This window comes from Etheostoma spectabile, chromosome 22 (genome assembly GCF_008692095.1).
Source record: "Etheostoma spectabile isolate EspeVRDwgs_2016 chromosome 22, UIUC_Espe_1.0, whole genome shotgun sequence".
Taxonomy (NCBI): domain Eukaryota; kingdom Metazoa; phylum Chordata; class Actinopteri; order Perciformes; family Percidae; genus Etheostoma; species Etheostoma spectabile.
This window is the reverse complement of record NC_045754.1, coordinates 12,623,476-12,642,790: the sequence shown is the minus strand read 5'-3', so window position 1 is coordinate 12,642,790 and position 19,315 is coordinate 12,623,476. Positions and strand designations below refer to the sequence as shown.

At 36.8% G+C, this 19,315-nt stretch overlaps 2 protein-coding genes across 5 annotated transcripts in view; one reads left to right on the top strand and one right to left on the bottom strand.

Moving 5' to 3' along the window:
• Positions 1-17,252, top strand: part of flt1 (fms related receptor tyrosine kinase 1) — a 42,886-nt gene extending 25,634 nt beyond the window's left edge. The window contains exons 16-30 of one of the 2 annotated variants that reach the window (XM_032504420.1): positions 53-159; positions 453-588; positions 5,241-5,345; positions 5,440-5,553; positions 5,660-5,748; positions 6,175-6,259; positions 6,348-6,445; positions 6,552-6,674; positions 7,475-7,586; positions 7,759-7,858; positions 7,998-8,103; positions 8,238-8,335; positions 8,595-8,664; positions 8,788-8,879; positions 14,414-17,252. In XM_032504420.1, the coding sequence (XP_032360311.1) occupies positions 53-159; positions 453-588; positions 5,241-5,345; positions 5,440-5,553; positions 5,660-5,748; positions 6,175-6,259; positions 6,348-6,445; positions 6,552-6,674; positions 7,475-7,586; positions 7,759-7,858; positions 7,998-8,103; positions 8,238-8,335; positions 8,595-8,664; positions 8,788-8,879; positions 14,414-14,582 (1,604 nt within the window). In that variant the 3' untranslated portion in view covers positions 14,583-17,252. The remainder of the gene's footprint in view (positions 1-52; positions 160-452; positions 589-5,240; positions 5,346-5,439; positions 5,554-5,659; positions 5,749-6,174; positions 6,260-6,347; positions 6,446-6,551; positions 6,675-7,474; positions 7,587-7,758; positions 7,859-7,997; positions 8,104-8,237; positions 8,336-8,594; positions 8,665-8,787; positions 8,880-14,413) is intronic. The other variant, XR_004327577.1, reaches the window with a different exon arrangement.
• Positions 17,253-18,128: 876 nt separating this feature from the next.
• Positions 18,129-19,315, bottom strand: part of pan3 (poly(A) specific ribonuclease subunit PAN3) — a 17,587-nt gene continuing 16,400 nt past the window's right edge. For all 3 annotated transcript variants that reach the window (XM_032504444.1, XM_032504445.1, XM_032504446.1), the window contains one exon: positions 18,129-18,796. In XM_032504444.1, the coding sequence (XP_032360335.1) occupies positions 18,656-18,796 (141 nt within the window). In that variant the 3' untranslated portion in view covers positions 18,129-18,655. The remainder of the gene's footprint in view (positions 18,797-19,315) is intronic.

Sequence of the window (19,315 nt, the reverse complement as noted above, 5' to 3'; positions counted from 1 at the left end):
GTGTGTGTGTGTGTGTGTGTGTGTGTGTGTGTGTGTGTGTGTGTGTGTGCAGGTGTTTCAGAAACCTCATTTCTGGAGATTCCCACACTTACCTGTACCTGTGTGGTGGCCACTCTCTTCTGGCTTTTGCTGACGCTTTTCATACGCAAACTGAAACAGGTTAGAGGAACCCATTAAAGTTTGTTTTCTTATGTCTTTTAACTGAATTGAGAGTTATGTTTTCATTACATGATTTCACAATTCCTGATTAAATGACTGGTTGGAGGCACAGGATTTTCATTCAGCCTCCATTTGCTTATTCAGGCTTAATTCTTTTTTTTTAAATAACTCATAAATACAATGTTTTTCAGATCTCACTGTTGCTCACAGCTCTCTACCAAATACTACACAACTAGGCTGTTAGAACACATATGGGTTTTCTAATTACCAAATACACTTTTCTTTTTCCAAAGCCCAACAGCTCAACCACCAAACCAGAGCACCTGTCAATCATTCTAGACAGAGGGGAGGGGCCAGTAGAGGAGCAGTGTGAGAGACTACACTACAATCCCAACCAATGGGAGTTCCCTCGAGAGCGGCTTAAATTAGGTACCTTTGTGAAAATAAAAAATGCATAAATGGATGTTTTTAACATGAGTGACTTTGACTTGTGATGTGAAACTTGAAGGATTATGTGAATGTAATGCTAACACTGGGAGAGAGGGAAGGTGATTAACATCACATAACAGAAGGACTTTCTCAGAGGTCTTATCAGATTATTATTGGGAGTGACTTTCGTTCCATTTATCAGACTTTGTGTTGTCTGTGGTGAGCTAATCAACTCCAGCAGAGGAAGTGTAAACTGTTGACTGGAACTAATCAGCTCACTTGGGTGGGATTCTGTTAGATGGACTGTTGATGGGGTCCAAAGTCTTTGCTTATCAGCATCTCACGTCCAGGATGGATAATAATACACTGTTAGACTTTGCTGTAATTTCTACAGTTTACTTAACATCCAAAATGCCAGTAAAAATACCATAATTTTTCTTTACCGGTTAATTACTGTAATAAACATTGCATTAGGGTATTGACATTATTTACAGTGGTACTGTATTTTGAATTTGCGGTAGCACTGTTAAACTCTACTGTATTTTACAGTTATTACCACAAAATGCCCAGTACAATACCGTAATTTCTTTTCGGTCTACTGTAATATACATTGCATATGGGTAGGTAAACATTTGATTACAGTGGATTTACTGTATTTTTGGAATTTGCGGGTAGTTGCTGTAAAACAACAGCAGTAGTGCTACGTAGTGAATAGACAGTATCAAAAAAATATTTAGTTAATGTTAAAGAAGCATAGAAATGAAATGGAAAAATAAAATATCTCTATAAATTAAATATTTCATTTTATAGAGATATTTTACATTTAATTTATTATGCTTTTAGCTGTGAAGGTAATTTAAAAATGTGATATGCTTTTCAGCAGTGTAAACCACTTATTGAGAGTTGTAGAGAAAAACCATAGACCGTATAATAATACAGTCTATGAGGAAAAACAGAAAGGGATTACGGATATAAATACTTGACGCCATATTTGACTCGGACCTCACGACTTCAAAAGAATAGCGGGTAGATACTCAAGGTGTTGAAAGAAGTAGCGGCCGAGACATACAAGGAGGACGGTTTGGTCCGTGCGCAGCAGAGTCCGGTCACCACACTACTCGGAGAGAGCTGGGACAGTTAGGTAAGATCAATCTCTTAATTCTGTGACATTAAAACTCTGTGATAGCCTTCGTAAGCGGCCAACGTTTAGGTTACGACCGTTCATAGGGGCTAGAGCAAGCTGTTAACTAGCGTCCCCGCCGAAGGAAAAACTAGACGCGCCCAACCTAACTTTTTCCCGTGGTGAGGATGAGCTAGTTTAATTACGACGTTCGGTAAAGCTAACACTACTCGTTTTACATCGCTGTTGGCACTCATCTTTTACTTTTGCACACCATTGCCTGAAATACAATGTACCCATATCGGGAGTTTAAGGTCCGTTTGCTTGCTTATGAGCTTGCTGTTGCCGTATTTTGGCTAACATTACCTCCGGTTAATGCTAACGTTAAACTCCCAATTCTGTTGGTGTTTTTAGAATGTTTAGAATGATTAAGCACAACTTATTACAGCTATATTGTAGGCCTGTATAGGCTACGCGGTTGTATTAGTGGAGGTAAAGTTAACATTAAACCGTTACCTTTTCATTTGCCCATCTAGCTAGTAACATTAGGCTATGTCTTTAAAAAAAAAGAAAAAAAACATCCATTCTAATTTGGGTGAAAGGAAAAGCGTCTTTAAGTAACGTTAATGTGGGTGGATGGAAAGGGAAAATAATCTTTGTAGTTTTTAGCTAAAAAAAGAGTGTGGTAAATTTTATTCAATGTAACCACATTAAGCTCGTTTTGGTGGGCAAATCAATGCCTTCAGCATTATGGAGAGCAAGTTTTGCCTTGCCTTCAGGGTTTGGCCACTTAAACCATTGTGATGTCCAGCAAAGAGTTGCCTCAGTGCCTACTTTGCAGTAGTATTGCTTTCTGTAATGGGACATTTCATTGAATTCCTCCTTTAGTGTATGAGACCTAAGTAAAGAGGTGTTGACTCAAAATATGGTGTTACGAGTTGAGTCTATAGCTACCATGGTTTATGGTGGAAAAAGAAAAGTATGTATTTTCCTAGCCCCTTGAACTTAAATTCGACAGATTGTTAAACAAATTTATTTAAGGACTCTTTATAATGGCATAGTGATTACTTTTAATACATATTAACATTCTGTGTTATTAACAATAAGAGTTACCTACAATACTGGTTAACTGCATAATAATGCATGCATTTTTTTATCTTGTTGTAATGTGTGATAACTTTAAAAAATATTATTTTATCATTTCAAATGAAGAACAACAACCAGTGCTAGAACAACTGAGAGAGAGCGGGAGGAAGAAGAAAGCTGGAAGAAGGCTTTACCCTCCCGACCCAGGAGCACATGATCCCTTTCAACAATCTATCCAACAACAAAAAGCATGTAAGGTATACGTTTTGCAACTGTGTACTCAGAATAGGAATATTCTGAAGACATGTGAAAAAACTTAGTACATGGCAAACTATAGGTTTGCATGTGAAATGAGCAAGGTCCAACTTCCTTTAAACAGGAACCACAAACACCTACGTGTGTGTGTGTGTGTGTGTGTGTGTGAGAATAAAGGGCTGTATTTAAAGATAACTGCTCTTGATTATGAAAATCTTAAACCTGTTTTTCTTTTAAGATTCTTCTTAAGGATCAACCCAGATGAGGTCACCAAGTGCACTGCTACAGTGGGTACAAGCTACAAGACGGGAAGAGTTGTCCAAAGAAAGGTGACGAGCATCAGCTCCAGAGTCACCACCTTCCTCCAACGGCTCACCGAATTTGAGTGGAAACTAGGTAAGCATTTTCTTGTGTGATGTAAAACAGTTAACATCAGAAAAATTATTACACAGTACAATGAAGTAGTGCAGCTACGTACCCTGCCTGCTACAACATTGACAACTAAATCATCTTGTATTTACCTCCTGTGTAAGCAGAGGTCACAGTTATGCTGCAAAAGCTACTAAGTGTTGTTTTAATTTTAGTTAAAGTTTTCTTATGTTTTTTTGTATAAGTGACTGATAGGAATAACAATCTTTGAAGTTGGTCCAGTACTGAGCGAGAACACTATGACCTGCAGCTTTCAAACCGGGCTCTAATGTAATCATATAGGGCAAATGTGCATCGTCAATTATGTCCACTAAAAGTTCTGTTTTTGCCACTGATGGTGTCAAAGTATTATTTTAAGTTTCTAACACCCTTTGGAAAGGATCCCAACAGAGATTGGCCTTTTACTTAAAGAGGAAGATCCTTAGTTAGATCAGTTTTGTGAAACTGCTCCAAAATTACCATCCCCAAACCCATCGACAGACAGCAGAAGAAAGTAGAAAGAACCTTTGAATTATCTGTGGACTTCACTACTGGTGACTTATTTTGTTTACTGTCACATTCTGTTTTTGCACAAGTTTTAAGTCTGTTAACAGTTTATATGAGGTAAACTCATGACCATTTCTCTGCTTCACATACAGTCGAGTATGGACCCCCCCACCAGAGCATCTCTGGATTGGAGGCTCCATCTTGGCCTCTCTGTCCACCTTCCAGAAGATGTGGATCAGCAAGCAACAGTACTATGGGTCCGGCCTTCACAAATCCTTCTAAGCAGACTGTTCCTCCTTCCAAAGCCCAACAACTTCAGCTTTGTGGTAACAACCACACCACATTTTGTATACATTTGCAAATACAGGTTATTTAGTTTTCTGGGGGATTTAAAATGTTCAATTCGTTTTGAGAGTCAATTCAAATGGTAACTATTTTGTTCAGACTTATATTCACCTCTGAATTCTGCCCAGTGTTTGGCGTATATTTAGACATTGTTTTAGCATCACTTGTATGTCAATTTTCTGTTCTTTTGCACTTTCAGAGTTAAAAAATATCTTGTTCCTGATATTTGTACCTGAAAATAAAAATGTATTACTTTTGTACATGGGCTAAAGTCAATTATTTGGAATTTATTAAATTCACTAGAATTTATGTAAAATATTTAAAATTGTTTGTACAGCCAATGCCAAATAGTTTAATACGTAAGGGTATTATGAAAGGGTATTATACAGTAAAACTAAGTTACAGTAAGGGTACTTTTTCTACTGTAAAACTAAGGTACAGTAAGGGTATTTTTACTACTGTAAAACTAAGGTACAGTAAGGGTATTCCACTACTGTAAAACTAAGGTACAGTAAAGGTATTTTTACTACTGTAAAACTAAGGTACAGTAAAGGTATTTTTAGTACTGTAAAACTAAGTTACAGTAAGGGTATTATACTACTGTAAAACTAAGTTACAGTAAGGGTATTATACTGTAAAAAACATTTACAGTTATGATACTGTAATCGGGTAGTTACAGTAACTTACTGGCAACGTGTTGCCAGTAAGTTACTGTAAGGGTATTATACTGTAAAAAACAAGTACAGTAATGATACTGTAATTGCGTAGTTACAGTAACTTACTGGCAACACGTTGCCAGTAAGTTACCGCAAAAATACAATAAAAAGTCTAACAGTGTAGTAATTAATAAAGTAGCCCAATTAGACACAAAAACACACCTTCATTCCCCTGTTGGTCTCAATCACAGCCTCTCTCTTTCTTCCTCTCTCAGGGAAACCTCTGGGCCGCGGAGCCTTTGGTAAGGTGATGCAGGCAGCTGCGTTTGGAATAGACAATGACACCAGGTGCAGGACTGTGGCTGTTAAAATGCTCAAAGGTACAAAATAGGGTCCCTGGTATTCTGAGAAAATAAGGTTGCAATTCTGTGTGTAAACATTTGTGCCACTTTGTTCCTGCCTTTTGTCCACCAGATGGAGCTACAGCCAGCGAACACAAAGCGCTGATGACTGAATTGAAAATCCTCAACCACATTGGACATCATCTTAATGTAGTCAACCTACTGGGAGCCTGCACCAAGCCAGGAGGTGTGTGTGTTTCTCACACATTTGTGCTCGAAATATACCTAATGATATGTACAAAAGATCCTTTTCGTGCATATTTATAATGTGTATGTGTTTTCTGGGTGTGCAGGACCACTGATGGTCATTGTGGAGTACTGTTGCTATGGAAATCTTTCTAACTTCTTGAAGGGCAAGAGAGAGGTGTTTGTGTACAACACGGTGAGTCTACAAACATTCTTAAAGATGGTGTCATGATAGCCGCATTTCCCGCAAAACAGGACCTCCATTGCGTGCAGAAAGATTTCACAGTAAGAGTTCCTCACACTTCTCATTGCACTTGAGAAAGAAAGAAAATCTCCCCTTCGTGCTGCACACAATTACAAAATCATACTCTCAAAAACTCACTTCTGCAATCTATTTGAGGTTCAAAGACATTATCAGTTCTCGAGCAGGCCATCTACTTCCCTAACCCTGTAGGCCTAAATGTCATTTCTCACACAACAAAAAATGTTTATGAATTTCTCTCAACATATTTATTGAAACCAAAACACATGTCTGAAGACACCAAAAATCCTAATGTTGTCCATATTTTCACGTTCTGTCAAACAATATTCAAAACAACTAACCGATTTCGCCCCTTCTCAGCCGGCAGGAGGAAAGGATGGAGGGCCAGGTTGTTTCGCCAGAGTGTCTGAGTCTGATTCGAGAGACAGGAAAGAGAATCAACTTGGTAAGGCAGGAGCTCACTGAACCTTTTTTTTTTTTTGTGTGCTAAGTGCTCTATTATACCCCTGTGCCCCCTCTCTTTTTCCCTCTAGATCCCAAATCTGCCTCCAACTCCCCTTTATTCCTGGAGGACCTCATCTCCTTTAGCTTTCAGGTGGCGAGAGGAATGGAGTTTCTGGCCTCTCGCAAGGTCTGCGTGCGTGTGTGTGTGCGTACGTCTGTGTGTGAGTGTGTGTATGCAAGTAAATGTGTGTTTCTTTTTTTTATGTATACATTGCTGCTTTTTTCTTCATCAGTGTATTCACCGAGACCTGGCAGCCAGAAACATTTTGCTTTCTGACAATAAAGTGGTTAAGATCTGTGACTTTGGCCTGGCCAGAGACATCTACAGAGACCCTGACTATGTCCGCAAGGGAGATGTGAGTACATGTGAGCATTGTGGTTCCAAAACAAAATAGTCTTCTAATTCTAATTGAGCTCATTTATTAGCCAAATGTGATGGGTTCAATGCATACTTTGCATTTTTTTCAACATATAAAACATTGAAACAGTTAATTTTTCATTTCTTAGAATCTTCATATTTTATGATTGAAAAGATTAGTAATTTCATAAATAGTTCCCATTAAGGGCGACCTCTAGCTCATCCGGTCGAGCATGCTCCCCATGTAGGCTGTCCTTGGCAGCAGTCTGGGTTTTCTGCATGTCATCCCCTATCTCCCGCCTTTCCTGTGTATCTGTACTAATAAAAACCCATAAAAAGCCCCCTTAATATATATAATATATATAAATTGGCTTTGGATTTAGCATTTTATACCCGCTACACAGCAGAGTTAAGTTACAAAATAAACTGCTTTTGCAGCCACTTTCTTAAAAGATAACCGCCACAGGCAAAAAGGGTGTGTAACTTTTTTTCATGAATCCCATTCATAAATTCAAAAATAAAAAATCATGAAAAATGTAATTGTAAATTACAATATTTTTAGTTATTTGTGTGGTTGAAACAGGACTATACGTTAAACCACATTACAAGTCTAGTTTTAAAAAAGCTTAGAGGAATTATGCAACCATTGACTTCTTGCTTTTGTTTTGGAAGTAATGAGCAACAAACATCACATAACCTTTTTCCTCAAAAGGAACTGTGGCCTAATAACTTTTCAACCACTGTTTCCTCACAAATGGCCTTTTGCAACTCTGCTCCTGTGATCTGATTGGCTGACAGGCCCGCCTCCCTCTAAAGTGGATGTCTCCAGAGTCCATCTTTGACAAGGTGTTCACCACGCAGAGTGACGTGTGGTCCTATGGCATTCTGCTGTGGGAGATCTTTTCTTTGGGTGAGAGCCCTTTCACGACGGTTTCATTTTAAACATACAATTCAATACCAAAGCCCTGCAACACATATTATGGTCTGACTTTATGATACCTTGTGGGTGGAAGATGCATATTCAATTCTTTGGGTGGGCATGTTCACATGTTGATTTATTGACATGTATGTTTGCCTAACAGGAGCGTCCCCTTACCCTGGTCTTCACATAGATGAAGAGTTCTGCCACAGACTAAAGGGGGGAACAAGGATGCGAGCACCTGAATACAGCACTACTGAGATGTGGGTGGATATGTTTATGTAGTAGTGGGGGGGGTCCAGAAAGTAGGACAGCTGTAAATAAGGGGCCCAAGGGGGAAGAGCATCATTCAAACCTTTATGTCATGTCTCCTGATGTACACCTGTATATTTGTGTTTGCAGTTACAGCACAATGCTGGCGTGCTGGGAGGCCAGTCCCTCAGATCGACCCACCTTCACTAACCTGGTGGAGACCCTGGGAGACCTGCTGCAAGCGAGGGTTCAGCAGGTCAGGCTTTTGATAGATCTTACTCCTTCAGGCTTATGATTTGTTTCTTGTCCAGCAAAGTGTTAACATAAATGGATTAGCTACATTAAAGGGCAGGATGTTTTACACCCTGATTAATTTCCTCTCTTTAACAGGATGGAAAGGATTACATTCCTCTGGGATCTTTCATGACTGGAGACACTGGTCGCAGCGAGTCCTTCAAAGAAAACCTGCTTGCAGTCACAAACATGAGGTAAGAAAACATTATGCAATTTAATATACAGCATGGCGGTCTGAGTCAGTGCACCTTGACTTAAGATGTTATATATGATTTATCAAATATGGTAGAGAAGTGCTGTAGTACAATAAATACAAGATAAGGGACAGGTGTAGATGTGAAAGTGATGAGAGAAGTGTGAGGCACCTGAAACGTGATTCAGAAACAACAGGAAACAGGTTGAGAAAGGAGAGAAATGTCCAACTTTTAATGTTTTTAATCTGAATATATGCAGTTATATGAGGGGTATGGCCACACTTCAGACGTTTGAGGAACTGCCCTCCGAGGAGCCAGACAACCCTGACGTAAGAAAAAAACCTACACTTCTGCTTGCATACATAAAGACATACAGGGGACGAGACAAAAATGCATCCTCACAACAAAACCCAGTAACTCTCTGATAAACTGCATGTTTGCATTCTGTTTAGGAGGAGCAGAGTGACAGTGGCATGATCCTCCCATCTGAGGAGCTGAAGCGTCTGATGTGGAATAACGGCACCAAGAACAGGAAAGTCAGCAGGTGGTCACCCCTAATCTCTGACCTCTAAACCCTTGACTTGCCTCCTTACAGTCCAGACAACTTGTCAGCTGTAAATGATTGCACGGCTGGATACACTTAATTTTTTATTTTTATTATTATTTTTTATTTTTTATTTGTTTAATACAAAGATAACTTGTGACGAAACAGTGTAGAGATGTTGATTCCATGAGGCGACTTTTATCGACACATGACTTTTTATGACTTTTTTCAACATTATAAACTATGACTTTATTCGGATGTACCATACTATGACTTTTTGACTTTTTTGAGCTACGATGGCTGTGGCTCAGGTGGTAGAGTGGCCATCTACCAATTTGAAGGATGGTGGTTTGAATCTCTTGTCTTGTCATGACAAAAACTAATTACATTTTCAACATACCATTCTATGACTGTTTTATTGACATAATACTATGACTTTGTTTTCAATTTTTCTTGCCATACTATACTATGACTTTTTCATTACTTTTTAGACATACTATACTATGACTTTTTCCAATGTACTATACTGTGAGTTTTTACTTGACATGCTGTAGGAAGACTTTTTTAGTGACATACTATTAAATAAGGTATATACTGTATAAAAAATAGGTAGTATACCCCCCAAAAAATGTCAACATACTATACTATGACTTTATTTTGCCTTTTTTAACATTAAACATTAAACCATGAGTTTTTAAACCTATGTTAAGACCTCATTGAGTGAGTTACAGTACTGTCTGTTTGTTTGTTTTATACATTTTTCAACACACTATACTATGAGTCTTTTATTACTTTTTCGACATAGTATTCTACTATAATGTAATTTTTTGTCAACATATACAATTTTTCTACATATTGTACAGACTGACGATACTGACTTTTTCTAAATACTATGACATTTATTTGTTCCGTCCAGGGACTTGAACCAGTGACCCTGCAGTTCCCAAACCATACTACCACTTTTTTGGAGAAAACATTTCGACATACTGTAGTATGACTTTTTGGGAATTTTTTTGACACACTACACTATGACTTTTTTCGACATACTATAGAATTAATTTTTTCCACATACTATGCTGTGACTTTTTTATTTTTTATTTATTTTTAAGGCCTTTATTGACAGGACAGCTGAATAAATGAAAAGGAAGAGAGAGGTCAGAGTTGGCCTACTGCGCCGAGGAGTAAACCTCTATGTGGGCACCCACTTTGCCAGCTGAGCTATCAGGGCACCCTGCACGGACTTTTTCTTTTTAACATACTATCCTATGACTTTTTTGTACATCCTAAGACTTTTTCAACATAGTATTACATTAATTTGACTTTGTTCATTCTGGGACTTGAATTAACAACCCTCCGGTTCCAAAGCCAAGTCTACAGTGCTGTGACTTTTTTAAATGCAATCTGCTGTGACTTTTTTGTACTTTTTTTCTCGAATTACTATGCAATTACTTTTTTTTCAACTTTTCTCGACATACTGTACCATAAAAAATTTTGACATACTAAACTATGACTTTTTCATTTCATACTATACTAACAAGAAGGACTACAACACATCAAGAAATGTTTTTGTCGGAATATTTTCTTTTCAGTTCAAAAATCACTCAACAGATGCGCACATGACATACTATAACTTTTTTTTGACAGACCAACTTTTCCCGACTTTTTCAACATAGCATGAAGTTTATTTGACATGATCCATCTGTGGACTTGAATGGGCGAACCTCTGGTTCCAAGACTGAGCTGTATTAATGTCTATTTTTTCCCTTTTTTTGACATACAGACTATGACTTTATGTACTTTTTCAACACACCATAGAATGACTTTTTTACATAATATACTATGACTTTTTTCGACATACTGTACTAGGACTTTTTTTTCAACATGCCATATGTTGTTTATTTCATGCCATACTCACAAAGAAGGAATGCAAAGCAGCAACAATTTTCTATTTAGATATCTTATATTCAGATTTTGTTTTTCAAATGACAGAACAGATGCACACAAGACATATTACACTTCGACTTTTTCAACATACTATACAGACCAACTATTTCAACATAGTATGAAGTTTATTCAACGTTGTCTCTCTGGGAACTTAAACCAGCAACCCTCTGGTTCCAAAGCCAAGCCCCTACTGACTGAGCTACAGTAATGTCTTTTTTTAATTTTTTTCAACATGAAAATTTCAACATATGACTTTTCTCGACATACTGTACTTTGACTTTTTTTGACATACCATACTATGACTTTTCTTGACATACTATGCTACCACTTTTTTTTTACTCTTTTTGACATACCACTATGACTTTTTTCAACTTACTATGCTATGACTTCTTTTTTTTTTTACTTTTTTCAACATATTTTCTACTGCCATTCTTTGCAATTTTTTGACCTACCATACTATGACTTTTCCCAACATGCTATACTATGACTTTTTTTAAATACTTTTTTCAACATATGTTATACTACCACTTTTTTACTTTTTTTGACATACTATACAATAATTAGTTTCGACATGCTATGCTACGACTTTTTTTTGTTACTTTTTCGACATACTATTTATATACTATATTATAGTATATTATATACTATATTTATATATTTTTTTACAAATTACAGCACAAGTGTACACATAACATACAACCTTTTCTACATACTATACAAACTGACTTACTATACATACTATAACATTTATTCAACTTGGTCCTTCCAGGAACTTGAACCAGAGACCCTCCGGTTCCAGAGGCACTTCCCTACTGACTGAGCTACATACCATACTGGGACTTTTCTCAACATACCATACTATGACTTTTTTTTCAACACATTTTATACTACCAGTATTTTTTTACTTTTTTTAACATACTATGCTATAACTTTTTCTTTCATACTATACTAACAAATGAGGAAGGCAATTTCTTTTTTGAAATTACAGAAGTACACATGACATACTTCACCTTTTTTTTTTACAGACCATAAAGACTGACATTACTGACTTTGTCTACATGCTATGACATTTATTCAACTTGGCCCATCTGGGGACTGGAATCAGCAAGCCTCCGGTTCCAAAACCACATCCCTGCTGACTGAGCCACAGTAATGTCTCTTTTTCTCTTTTTACCATGATATTCTATGACTTTTTCAACATCCTATACTATGACCTTTTTTTTTACTTTTTCAACATACTATACTACCACTTTTCTTACTTTTTTGACATACTATACAATGATTTTTTTATAGACATACCATACCATGACTTTTTTCAACATACTACGCTATGAATGATTTCATATTCTACTAACAAAGAATAAATGCAACAATTTTGTTTTGGAATATTTTATATTCAGATTTGGTTTCCAAATTACAGAACAAATGTACACAAGACATACTATACAGACCGACTATACTGACTGTGCTACTGTCAATATACTATGACTTTTTTAAACATACTATACCACCACTTTTTTTGAATTTTTTTGACATACCATACTATGACTTTTCTTGACATACTATACTAGACTTTTTTTTTACTTTTTTTGACATACTATACAGTGATTTACTTTGACATACTATACTAACTAATAAGGAATGCAACACTTCAACAATTTTATTTTGGAATATTTTATTTTTGGAATTTATTACAAATCACGTAACAGTTGTACACAAGACATACTACACAACAACTTTTTTCAACATACTACACTGACTAACAATACTGACTTCTTCTACATACTATGACATTTATTCGACCTTGGACCAGCGTCCCTCCGGTACCTAAGCCACGTCCCTACTGCCTGAGCTACAGTGACGTCTTCTTTTCATTTTTTTCAACATGCTGTTCTGACTCTATTTGTCATACTATACTATGACTTTTTTTCACATACCATAATATGACTTTTTTTGTGTACTTTTTTCAAAATACTATACTGCCATTTTTTCTTCTTCTTTTTTTTACTTTCTCGTCATACCATACTATGACTTTTCTTGACATACTATACTATGACTTTTTTTTTTTACTTTTTTCAACATATTTTATACTACCACTTTTTTCAACATACTATACTAAGACTTTTTTTCAACATACTATGCTATGAATTATTTCATACTATACTAACAAAGAATGAATGCAACAATTTTGTTTTGGAGTATTTTATATTCAGATTTTATTTTCCAAATTATAAAACAGATGCACATAAGACATACTATGCAGTATATACTATACTATACTGACTTTTTCAACATAGTATGATGTTTGTTGGACTTTGTCTGTCTGGGAGCATGAACCAACCAAGCCAAATCCCTTCTGACGGAGCTACAGTGCTATACATTTTTTGACTTATTTCAACATACTATACTATGACTTTTTTTCGACATACTATATTATGACTTTTGATTTCTTACCATACTAATAAAAAAGGAATGCAACAATTTACTTTTGGAATATTTCATTTTTCTGATTACACAAGACATGCTATACTACAACTTTTTCCTACATACTATGCAGACTTACAATACTGACTTCTTCTACATACTATGACATTTATTCGACCTTGGACCAGTGACACTCCGGTTCCGCAGCCACGTCCCTACTGACTGAGCTAAAGCTACGACTCTTTTAAAAGAGTTTTTGACATCCTATATTATTACTTTTTTGACCTACTAAAAAATTACTTTTTTCGACATTTTATGACTTTTTTTAAACGTACTAGACAAATACTTTATTTCAACATCCTATACCATGACCTTTTTTAAAACCTTTTTTGATATACTATACTTTGACCTTTTTTACTTGTTTTGATATACTACACCATGAATTTCTTTCAACATTTTTCGACATACTATCCTATGACTTTTTATTTTACTTGTTTTTGACATACTATACTATGACTTTTTTTTATTTTTTTGACATTCTAGACAATTACATTTTTTTCATTTTCATTTTCATTTTCCTACTGGCTGAGCTACAATGCTATGACCTCTCTTGAATTTTTCGAAATACTATACTACGATATTTGTTCCTTTTTTTTACACACTATACTATGACTTTTTAAAACTTTTTTTCAACATACTATACTGTGACTTTTTTGGACAAACTATACTATGACTTTTTTTGACATACTATTCTATGATTTTTTTCGACATTTTAATGACACACTATACTGTAACTTTTTAATGACTTTTTCAACACGCCATGCTGTTATGGCTGTGGCTCAGGTGGAAGAGCAGTTGTCTTCAAATTAGAAGGTCAGTTGACCCCTGGCCCTGCAGTCCCACAATGAAAAATACAAAGATTATTTTTCACATACAATGACTTTTTATAGTATAGTATGATATAAAAGTCATGTAAAATTCATAGTGAATTACCAATGAATTTCTCTTCAGGATTCCTGTATTTACTCAACCCCTCACTGTTCAGGAAAAATGTTTGTCATACAGACATAATATAATTATTTAAAATATCAATCAATACATGGATGCAGTATTTTATCTTAATGCATCATAAACAAGATAATGACTCTTAATTTCTATGTTTTTAGGTTATTTACCTTCGCTAAATGCCGGGACAACCAGGTGCCTTTCCTGTGCGATGACATCACAGGTGTCTGTGATGACAAGCCGTCTATCTTGCCGTGTGATTGGGGGTCTGACGAGGGGGGCTCCCCACCTCCGGATTACAACTCTGCTTTTCTATATCCCTCCCTCTAGCATGTGTTCCTGAACCGATTTACACATAGCATATATTTTCTTGCTCATAATCTTTAGTCAACTAAAACGTAATCTGCTTTTCAATTTCAATCCTCTACCTCATTAGAATATCTGCATTTATTCATCTGTCATCCTTTTCTTCCTTCAGCCAAATTCAGAGATAATTTCTCTAGATTTAACACAAAACCTCGCTTTGCTTTTCTTCAGTTCTCAAAACCAAATGCTGTTGTACAACAAAGCCTTACCAAGTATTATCTTGCATTACAACACACAACGCCTTCCAAGAGCAGCTAAGTATTACCTGATAGTACTTACCTGATAGTATCATATGCAGTTATGCAGAATGTATTTACTGACATACAACTATTACAGCGTATTGTATTGGTACCTCATGTGCTGAGCTTTGTGAAAAGGAACACTGCTGTATGAAATAATAGTTCCTTCTACACAGCTACTATATGCTGGAAAGAAAGTTATTATATACTGAATTATAGTATGAGTTAGACAAGACGTATCTGTCTGTATTTATTGTAATGCTGTAAACGTTTCATGGATGAGGTGTATCTCACTGGGAATGTTAATATCCACTCCGTTTAATTTGGGTTATTTAAGGTTATAATGTTCAGTCTTAAAAACGTAATGATTTGTCCATCCCAATAGTATCAATGGAGGCCTCAGTAATACAATCTACAGTCAGCCAAATCACCAGCAAGTTGAATCATTTCTCTAAAACAGCTTCAACAAAAACATTGTAAGCCTCATAAACATAGCATGAATTGCAGGGCTGCTATATTAGATTGTACTGCATACATAATAAACTGGCAAATGATTGAATATTTAATTCTATAATTAGTATCCTTTGATATAGAATTAAGTCAAATTATTCAGATTTGACAAAAACGTATAACATATACCCTTGCAGAACAGTTTTTTCCTATATATAATTTTACAAAAAATATTGAATGTACTATGATTAATATAATTAAATATGGTGTTTTTCCTTGACAACTAGAGCTGAAATAATTAGTCCATATATAGAAAATTGACTATTTTTATATCCAATTTGAAACAAAAATTAATTATTTTTCAAAAATACCTAACATTTCTTAATTCCAGCTTCTCAATTGCGAGATTTGCGGCTTTCCTGTCTTAACCCTGATTGGTGTTCATATTTTTGTAACACAGCCAATGTTCCCGGGTCTGATTGACCCGTCACATTATTAGGCTTTTAAATCAATACAGCCATAACTATTTATGTAAAAATACTTAAGTTTACTCTCAATTACCAATGATATATATATACACATCATTTATGGTTCATATTTGCCATTTACCCCTATGAGATCACATTTACGATCACTTTTGGTGGTTGAGAAAATAAGGAAATTCAATTGTAAAAAACAAAACAAAAATCAGAACAGGTGAAAGTGCTTGAAATGTTACAATTTTGTAACTTCGTGTGGGAATAGCAGGTGCAGACAGACAGACGTTCGGACACACGCGCGCACACACACACGCGCACACACACGCGCGCGCACACACACAAACACAGTTTGCATGTATTTTCCATTTAAAGATGATTAATCACTGAAGAATGTAATTGTTAGTTTAGTACAATCCTACCCATATGTTGACAGTGTTTCTATAAACATTTTTTATATTATTTTATTTAAAAAAAGCTGTAATGTACCCAATTGCAAGACAAGACCGTGCATTTATCAGTTTTGGTATTCTTTATTAAAATACTGCTGTACACACAAATATTGCAAAATTTGAGACAATGAACACAAGAGGGGCATAAAACATACTAAGATGGTGATTGTAGGTGTGTTGATGTGGGGGAGGAGAAGAATGTCATCCTAATTTTAACTGGAGTGTTTGTGTTGTGATGTGGAAGATACTGATATGAGCACTGACATTGTGTGGACCGAGATGGGTGGCGTGTGTGTGTGTGTTTTTTTTTTTTCTAAAGCACCACATTCACCAAATATGTTTTTGTCTGTTCATTTCACTAAAATGGAGGAAGTAGTACATGATCTAACACAGCCAGATTCTTGAAGGTTGGTTACCCTCAAGTACAGACCATCCACTTCCATGACAACTCTGAAATCTTTACGTAAAAGCCAAGACACTGTTCTTTTACACCATCCGTTCCCGTTGACACCATCCACCTTAAATTGTCTCTTATCTGACAGTGTGCTTCATACATGAGACCCTGTTTTTCCTACAGTCTTACGTATGTAACACGCTTTTCAAAAGCTACGGAGTACTATGCTAAGGCAGAGAAATCAAGAACAGTGGTTAGACAGAGCTTGGATTGATCCCTTTATCTGGGTGAAGCAGGTTTGCACCAAATTTATTTTTAAGAGATTCAAATCATCAATGGAATATGAACCATACCTTAGGGCAACATTAAATCCCTCACAGCGTGATCTCCACAGTGCCACTTACTTCCTAGAACTTCCACCTGAAGACAGCCCACCCACTCCACTGTAGCCCATTTGACTGGAGAGGGGGCAACCAATGACAGCCAAACACATTCAATCATTGGGCCCCACCAGCTGTTGGTCATCCTGAGAGAAATCCAAGCCATCCAATTAAGTGCTGGAGACTGCTTTGTCTCCAGCACGTTTGTATTTCATGATCTTTAAAAGTTAAATAAAACAAGACAAAAAAACTTGTGGTGCCTTGTTTTCTCCTTTGCCCTCCATCCCTTCCCCAAAACCCCTGTTGGATTTGGTCCACAGAATAATAAAGTTGAATTGAAGGAAAAATTAACTGCCCTCCCAGTTCCATCATGCATTCTTGCACAATGTCTGGAAAAGAGAAAAACTAGCTAGAAAAATCACAAAAAGTGTCACTTTTTCTCAAATGTAGAGGGGCCAAGACCCCCGAGGGGAAGGGAAGATTGGGATAAAAGCAGGAGGAAGAGTGCAGAGAAAGAGAGAGACAAAGAAAGGGGAGGTTGGTGGAGGACAGGTGGGGGACAAAATAAGGACATTCCACAAAGAGGCAGCTGTGGCTCCACCTCAACAAGAAGTCCCACCTAAGGGCTACGACCAAGTGCTGGACAGCCAAACAAAAATGACTTATCCTTAAGCAGTTTATGTCACGATAGCGTCCATTGACCAAAGGTGGTTGCTGCATATGTAACAAACAGTTGTTAGACGGCATCCGGAGAAGACACCCCTTCCTCAGTGCCAACAAAAAAAACACATTTTACCCCCCCCCCAAAAAATCCCAGTCCATGATAGCCCACCCATCCACACATTTGAGCAGGATGTTCCACAATCCCCTGAACTAAAATGTCATTAATTCATTGACCTTTCTAGTTTAACACCCCCCCCCGCCACGCCCCCAAGTGGTTTGTCCTTTTGAAGGGGAACCAACAACCAAGGCAAAAGGGGGCTGGCCCATTTTATGAAACAGGTGCCATCCTGCCCCAATGCAAGCCTTGAGTGGTGTATCCCATCTCCTAGTGCGTCAGAATGAAGGGGTGTGGTCTCCAGCCAGGAGAGAGACATAGTAAATAGAATGCTGGATTTATTTTTTGTTGTTTGCTTTAACTCAGTCTGCTCTGGTATTTATGTCCGTGTGTGACTTTAGCTCTCTGTACACCCTGTAGGCCACTCACACATATTGATAAAAATAACAAAAATTAACAAAAAAATTAAAATCTTAGTGCATCCCCCTCACAAAAATGAACCCCAACTGTAGAAATAAACAATAAAAGCCAGAAAAAAGTTCCAAACCACATGGTTTGTTTCTTGTTTTGTTCCCCAAATCTAAAAAAATGTCATCATACTCGTTCGTCACAGGTTCCGTTTATGTCCATTAACATTATTTTCCTTTTGTTTTACGATTTTCAGCTGCGGGGTTTAGGAAAACTAAAAAAAATACACTTTAGAAAAAGCCTTCCGGGTGGACACGGTCAGTGTATGTGACTGAGGTTCACGAAGCCCCGCCCCGCTGCTTTTGCCATGCTGATGTTATCTCCATGAGCCTGGTCCTCCGCTGTAGTGCAATAGTGTACTCCAGGTACTGGTAGTACCATCCTGGGCCCAAAGAGGGCGCTACAGAGAGCCGGAGGCTGCAGCCTGCAGCTCCTGGAAGGTACTGTCGAAGCAGCGCTTCAGGTCCGAGTAGGTCACAACCAGGACGCTTTTCTCATCCCGAGACACCAGGCTGATCTTCTCAGGAACGCCCGCATCCAGCTGCGTCAACACAAGGAGATAAAAATGGACATTGGAATTTAAAATATTTTTAAGGATTTTAGGTAGAGCTGCAACCATTAGTTGATAAGCCAATTAGTCAATCATCTAAAATCATTCTGCAATTAACATCAAAACTTTAATTTGAATTAAATTTGGAATTTAAGATATGGCTTGTTTGTATAATTCGTAGTTCAGTACCATTCAGAGCTTTCTGTTGGTTTTCGTTATTAGCAAAATGTTGTCATTTAACACAAAATTCTAAACAGTTTTTTGTTAGCTCTGGAAAGCTGCTTCTGCCAACAACCAGCTGCAAACCAAATAAAAGTACGAGATAGAAGCAGGCCAATTATAGACCTACATTTACTCTCTCCATTCTACAGTTGGTAGGCAAATGCATGCATGTATTTTAGCCGGTGATTATGAAGCATAAACAGATATTCTGATAAAAGACCACTTTGCATGTTTGACATTTGATAAGCCGTCTATTTATGTCTATGAATTAGTCAGAGTAAAAAAAAA